Genomic DNA, 7,336 nt, shown 5'->3' with positions numbered 1-7,336 from the left:
AAAACAAAACAATTGATAACACAAAAATGGTAATATTATCAAAGGCACTGTATTGGTATTTCATTTACTTTCATTGTCATCACACTAATTAGGGTTGTTGTGCATCTTCAATATGTTATAATGATACACATTTTTATATTTTTAAAATTTAATCACATTCAAAATTTTTAATTTTGGAGAAAATAAAAAAGAGCAGAATATTGTTATAAATGTTGACAGAAGGCTAAAATTGAGAGTCTTGTTTCAGATACATAAAATCTAATAAAAAAAAAGTATATCTACAAAAATAAGAAAAAAAGTAACGTTTGGAATATTTCAAATGCATCTTCCAAAAAAACACTTAAAAAACTTAATATAAAACTTGATTTCAGGAATAAGATTAGATATGTACAGTTTTACAAATATATATGACAATGCAATAATAAACAAAGTTTTTACAAATACATCATTTTTAAACAATAATTTTCCACTTTCTCAGAAAACTAATCTCTATGATCCCTTTTCTGTATTTGTTATTGAACTGTTGTCTAATTTTGTTTCTTTGTTTTTGAGTTCTTCCATTTTCTTTTTATTATCTTCAATGATTGCAAGGCGAATTTCCTCTTTGGCTTCTGCGATAATATGGCCAGCATCTGAGTCTAAAATCAAACGGGCCAACTCTATTCCAGCCTCCTCAGAGAGTTGTAATTCTTCTTTAGAAACACCATTACTCACGACACTGGCATAAGTTTTCCCATTTTCTGTCCGACAAACCTGAAAAACAGAGCATTTACATTGAAATAATGTTTGTTATGTATTATTTTCATATCATTTACTGAACTACATCAGTCTGGTCATAATGTTGTCTTGGCTTGTTACTGTAATTATCTGGCACCCAGCCGATGCCTGTTAATAGGTCCTGTTGTCACTCAGTAAAATACTAACAAATACTACTTCTATCGGTCCTGTAATAAGCCAATCCCAACTTTGGGTCAGTGGTGACATGTTGGGGTCCATAAGTGTATTATTGTTAGATAAATATACAGTGTTATTATAAGAGATAATTCACATCAAAGGCTACAATAAAATCAAAGTATATCATCTTGATCTTGTTTGGTTACCTTCTTGGCTGGCTCCTGGTCGGGACAGAGGTCCTTAGACACATGAACAATCTTGTGCTTGGAGCCATCAATACTGAATACACCACCATCTATATTCAGCTGTAGAAATAAATAGCCATCATCAGTGTTTGTTCTCCAACATTATTTCAGTTTGAAAACTATGTAAACAAAAATCCTACAATACTGAACCAAAATACTATCAGATTAATGCCAAAGTAACTTGTTGTTAGAATGATACTTAAAAATATACTCTTTATATATCACTTGTCCATATCCACACTAGCTTGTAAAGTATAGTCTGTATTGCAGTATGATACACTAAAAGCACTAAAACTAGAGAACCAAACATTGTAGGTGAGACTGCTTACCTGGCTGTCTTTGACCTCAGTAAACACACACACTGGTACACTGCACCCTCCCTCCTGTAGAAAAAGACAAACAATGGACATCAGAGGATAGTTAACAGTTCATCAATAAACTATCATACAAAGATATTACTTCAATAGCCAAAGGAATATGACATATATCTTCAAAATGCATGGTTAAGTAAAATATAATCATACTGAACTTATCTTTTACTTATATAAAAAATTGTTTGGATATAATGGTTTTTCTAAAAGTGCTTTATTATATGTATAAAAAATCTTATGTTTATAGATTTATGTATTGACTTGAATACAAAATCATCCAACCAAATGTATGTATCACATTTGTGTATATATTCCAGATAAAGTAATGCTGATGAGTGATGACAAATACACTTAGTCTATTTATGCAAACACATCTTTTGCAGTCAACTTCTTCATATCATTATGTTCACTTCTGCATGTGTAAACCTGAAATTAAACCTGAGAAATGAATGACATACCAAAGTCTTAAGGAAGGCCCTCTCAGCAACACACTGTAGGACTGTGTCTTTGTCATGTATAACAGATAACATATCCAGAGTATCCTTGTCATCAGACCTGCACTCCACACCCATGGCTCCCTGGCTCACAGCATACATACACAAGTCAGGGGTCAACACCTGTAGAGAACAATTCAATGCAATAATATGATTAGACATGTATTTATAATACCAAAGAATGCTTATGTTATGAACTCCAACCACGTTTACATTATAATTGAAATTACTTGTGAATTGATCTTCAAGATCAGTAAATACAAATCAGGGTATAACATATACCTTAAGGTACTCCCTCATTGTCAGACTTATTGATACTTGAATTCATATGTTAGAATGGTTTTATTATCAAATGGAACAATATTTAAATTTTCAAATACTGTATTGATTCAAAAGTGGCAGTAAACAATATTTTCTGATAAAATCATTCTCTGGAGAAGGACAAACAGACTAGAAGTATACCTGATCTATTCTGTGACTCCATCCCATCCTATCCAAGCCAGCTACAGCAAGTATTGTTGCATCATATTTGTTGTCGTCATCTAATTTCTTTAGTCGTGTGTTCACATTACCTCGCTTAGATCACAGTTAAGGTACATCATATTTGTAAGGGATTATCAAACTGGCATAAACTATTGTATGGTTATTACCTTTGCTACATTCTGCTGGTAACTTCAGTCATGAAGAGTCTTGAATTTATGTCATTTTAATGATTATCTAAATCTTAAGTATACTACCGTCATCCTGAAATTACTCAGCTTGCTAATGTCCCAACTTGTACATACTTGTATATATACTGTACACATCTATTAGGTTTATCATACTTTCATTCATTGTGGGTTTACACACTTTTATTCAAGTGCATCAATTCTAAGTAGTTAACATATTGTGTTTCCTTCAGATGTCTAAATAGATAACCAGAACACAATGGCTACCTTATATGAGAGCCTGCATTGTCAACAGATATACATATAAATTTATATATTTGTATGAATTGCATTGTTATACATGTATCATACATAGATCTGCAGGATGACTTATGATCACAAACAGTATGGAGTGACAGATATAATTAATAAAACAATGATACTCATCAATATTTTTCAAATATCTGGAGTTACAATCTAATTAGCACTACCATTTAATTAAACATAGTCTGGATACTCATTATATAACTGTTGGAGTCTTAATTAGGGCTCTACATTTGTTGATGTGTTGTAGCAGTTAGTGATATCTACACATTTATACATGACTATTCTATCTATTACCTATGGCAAATGTAGTAAAGCTGAATAGTATGATTATTGTCTCCCTTGATTCTACAGCTGGAATCTAGCCTGTTCTCATAAAATAGGCAGGATTTACAGAGAAGAAACATTTGTGACAAACATGTATTTATGATATCTGATTTTCTTATTTCCATCTTTTTCAAAAGGATACAATATTTTCAAACTTAAATGTTGGGAATTTCCTGGCAATTTGAGACTGTCTTCTCAGGGAGCTTGTTCCAATAACGCTACAACAGAAGATGTCTTTTCTTAAACTATTGTAATAAAACACCCAGTGTGGACTACAACAAAGAGCTATCTCCAAAGTGAGTGATTCTGTGTCTGTAGGTCAGACATAACCTACCTGTCATCTGGTAGATCCTGGAGTGTCTTCCCTTTGTGTTTTGGGTGCATCACCACAGCATCATAGGGATTGTCTCTTCTGGAAAATGACATGATAAAACACAACATTTAGTACAAAAGAATCACCAACAGCAAATTTAAATTGCCTGACCTTTGTCACTCGGTTCTCAGCTAATTTTGAAAATTGGACTATTATCATAAAGATCTGTATTCATTCCTGTGTCACAAATACAATTAACTGATAGATTCTTGTTCTTATAAGATTTAAATGTGTAAAATGAAATCTTAAGAAAATTGCACTATGTTACATTAGTTCAATAACACTCTTGTAGCCATTGGCTCCTCCAAAATAGTGATACAAGAAAGCTTCATTTTGCACATGAAAAGTCACACTTGAAATTGCATATACTTACTTGTAGACACATCCAACCACAAGGTTCTTTGGAAGATTGGTGGGAAGATCCTTGAGAGAGTGCACAACAAAATCAACAGATTTATCCTCCAGAGCATTCTCCAGCTCCCTAGTAAAAAGACTCTTTTCTCCAATCTGACAAGTGAAAATACAAATTCTAAGCACGTGTACTTTATGCGTTATATCATCCTGTAAATTTGGTATTGTGTTTTTACAATTTTTATCAAAATTTACAATGTGTATTTGCTGATTTATTTGGAAATAATAAAGAGTATCAGAATACCTAATACCATTGTTGGCTTCCTAGCCATCAATATAATGAATCGGGACTCCAAATTGACTCCATAGCAAATTAACAAATAGTCTGATATGGAATAAAAAAACAAAGATTTGATTACACACTGTTTTTTCTAAATCAGAAATAGAATCTCATGGGTTTACTTATTAAAGTTACTCTTAAACTATACTTACCTTTGACAAAGCAGCATTTAAAATCTTGTCTCCAGTTGTGGCCATGGTAACTGAAAACATGATTGCCAATGAAGTTCACATATGGCATGATCAGACAAGATGTGAAATTTGATGAGCAATTCTATTGATATCATGAAAACTTGACAAAATGTTTTGTATATGTTTAAACTATGAATTACCAATCATATTTCTACTACACCACTGCATCAATGAAATGAACAATGAAACTTAAAAAATAAGAAACGTCTATAAAGTTTCTTATTTACGTATCCATTATAATAGGACATACACCTGTTAACCAGTAGCACACTTATCAATTAATGGGTTTCTCTGCCATTTTATGAAAAATGAAATACTCACCAACTTCAAATGTAACATCTGGATGGTACTCTTTTAATTTGTTGATAACTGTGTTTGTCTGTTTCAAAGCCAGCTGTCAAAAATCATCATCATTTAACAATTAGGCACTATTTAGACAACCTGTTAGAATTGTCTTAAAGTTCATATTAAAAAGTTCAGTTTCCAGAAATATGCATTTGTATAACTGCTGTTGATTAACTTATACATTACATTGAGACCAGTTGTTTCTCTGGTGGATTTTAAAAATCTTCAAAATTATCAATTTACATCTAACATTGAGCCTAAAATTGGAGAATCTTCTTCCTAAGTACAGCTTGATGGTTTTAAATAAAAGTACATTATATGCTAATATTAACTCTTATACAAGACAATCATCCAGCAGGTACAACAGTGGCCTTCATTATATACTGTGTTGACTATGATTGTATACATGTGTTGTGATTAAATTTTAGATCATTGCTTTGTGTTTTGTAGAATCAAACAATTCATTTGAGAATAAAGCTGTCAGAGCTAATTACTGTCATGCAGGTAAAAGATCTATTCATCACACCTAAGGATGTCAGTTTGCACTTCTTTAACTTCTAATGACTGGTACAACTAGAACTGTTATCAAAAGGCAGACTAAGATACCCCCTCATATGAAAAAAATTAAACAAAACTTTGCGTGCACATCTATAAGGTCCTTAACATTCCTATGAAGTTTCTGCAAAATGGGTTCACAAGTTTAGGAAGACTTGACCAAAAAAGATATGTCTACCGATAGCCAGACTTACTGACAACCTGATTCCAGAATATCTCTCCCCTAACTTTATTGTTGGGGGTATGATAATCATAACAACATTGCAACATATATGTAAAACACTGCTAAATACAAATAGCAATAAACAGAATGAGCTAAACAGAAGATTTATTTTGTTTTCATTATGTTTCAGCTGTTTTTACCAGAACTATATATTCCCCTTCAAGGAAAAAAAATGATTTATTCTTGAGATTTCCAGCAGGAACAGATATGCTTGTTGGCCAGAGCTAAGTATTTTTGTCCATTCATTCTGAACACTTTAGGCAGTGGTACATTATTTCATTTTAAAACATCTGCTAGAGGATAGAACCATACATCCCCTTGTGTGTTGCATTTCACATTTACTAGTCTTATGCTCTACTGGATAAGCTGCAATTCAAGTTCTCTTTAGCTGAGTGGTATACAAATATACCACAGCAACAGCTGTATCACCTGGGTTTATTGTATACTAATTAAGTTCTGTTCTTCTAAATACTGTAGCATTGTACTTAACATACAAATGTGTATAGCTTGTAAAGGGTTAATATCCAGAATTTCATAACTGGATTATTCATATCATATGATTAATGTCACTACTGATAACACTGTCAATTATGTCCTTTTCCTGGATTATATTATTAGACCCATTTGTATTCAAAGTAAACTGATATACTAAAACAGTACTGACAGAGGATAATCACAGCACAACCTGAGACTATGATCTTTGTACATGTGGCACAAGGTATTAACAATAATCATTTCCTGAAGGGATAAGTAAATTCGTAACTTCCTTTAAAGTCTATAAAAGTATGTTTGTCAACAACATGATATCTTATGTGTGCTTCACTTTGACACGATCACTGATTCAGTTTATTACTGCTATCTGCATACCACGCGTATTTTAGATTCTACCACAAATATTAAGATGATTAAGGGCGAATGATTCCGCATTCAGGGAACATTCGATGAATCTAAACTTGGCTAGTAGGCTGAATCATAAGGTCTCACAGCCTTAGGCAGTCTAGAAACATGTTTACAATCGAAATCAATTCAATGATAAATTAAACCATATATAATTTAAATATGACCAGCCCAGATTTATATCCATTCTTAAATAAGTACAATAATTCACAGCAATGTATGCATTACCTACACGGAGCATTATTGCCAGTGTAAATATTTGCTAAACGGACCATGTAGCTCAGCCTACATCTTATCTTCACCAAGTTCGTGTTCTATCCCTGAACACCACGTGTCAACATTTGGGACAGCAATGATGTTTACGTTTATAAAAGACACTAACACGCAGAATTATACATCAGCATAACAATATGTATAACTTTCTTACCTCACTCTTCCTTGAGCCGACTTTGACAACTCTATTTCCCGACATTTTCAAAGAAATCTTATGTAAGTCTCCGTATATTTCGTCTGCACGACCGCGTTGTTGAAGACCGGATAGAGAAGGTCAAAGGTAGCAGCCTCGTCTTGAGTATACATTTATATTACAACATCCGAAACGGAAGGTAGTTTTATTCCGGAAAATAGGTCAATTGAGAGAGAGAGAGAAAAAAAAACCCCAAAAAACACACACACAGCTAAATGCATATTCGAAGGATTGATTTTTAATAAAAAAATACTTGTTGATATATGACCTTTCCTTGTCAAAATTCAGGTATA

At 32.7% G+C, this 7,336-nt stretch overlaps 1 protein-coding gene across 1 annotated transcript; it reads right to left on the bottom strand.

Moving 5' to 3' along the window:
- Positions 1 to 396: 396 nt before the first annotated feature.
- Positions 397 to 7,065, bottom strand: LOC132558967 (porphobilinogen deaminase-like). Its single transcript, XM_060223592.1, has 11 exons — positions 7,005 to 7,065; positions 4,879 to 4,951; positions 4,519 to 4,568; positions 4,049 to 4,182; positions 3,637 to 3,714; positions 3,445 to 3,520; positions 2,467 to 2,580; positions 1,969 to 2,127; positions 1,469 to 1,522; positions 1,101 to 1,199; positions 397 to 753 (listed from the first exon to the last, which is right to left on the bottom strand). The coding sequence occupies exons 1-11, from the start codon at positions 7,047 to 7,049 to the stop codon at positions 490 to 492; spliced, it is 1,146 nt and encodes a 381-aa protein (XP_060079575.1). The 5' UTR covers positions 7,050 to 7,065; the 3' UTR covers positions 397 to 489.
- Between the last annotated feature and the right edge of the window lie 271 nt (positions 7,066 to 7,336).

Source organism: Ylistrum balloti, unplaced genomic scaffold, assembly GCF_031769215.1.
Source record: "Ylistrum balloti isolate Yb309-2 unplaced genomic scaffold, AGI_CSIRO_Ybal_v1 Utg370840, whole genome shotgun sequence".
In the NCBI taxonomy this organism is placed as follows: Eukaryota; Metazoa; Mollusca; class Bivalvia; order Pectinida; family Pectinidae; genus Ylistrum; species Ylistrum balloti.
Note: the sequence above shows the minus strand (reverse complement) of the source record. Positions and strands in the feature narration are given on the sequence as shown.

What these genes read in the sequence shown, in the direction of transcription:
- LOC132558967 (XM_060223592.1), bottom strand. Translation starts at nt 7,049, where the DNA reads ATGTCGGGAAATAGAGTTGTCAAAGTCGGCTCAAGGAAGAGTGAG. An exon ending in CATTTAAGTTTGAAAATATT is followed by an intron (nt 2,581 to 3,444) that starts GTATCCTTTTGA and finishes CTGTGATCTAAG; the next exon opens with CGAGGTAATGTGAACACACG. An exon ending in ACCAGGAGCCAGCCAAGAAG is followed by an intron (nt 754 to 1,100) that starts GTAACCAAACAA and finishes TCTGTTTTTCAG; the next exon opens with GTTTGTCGGACAGAAAATGG.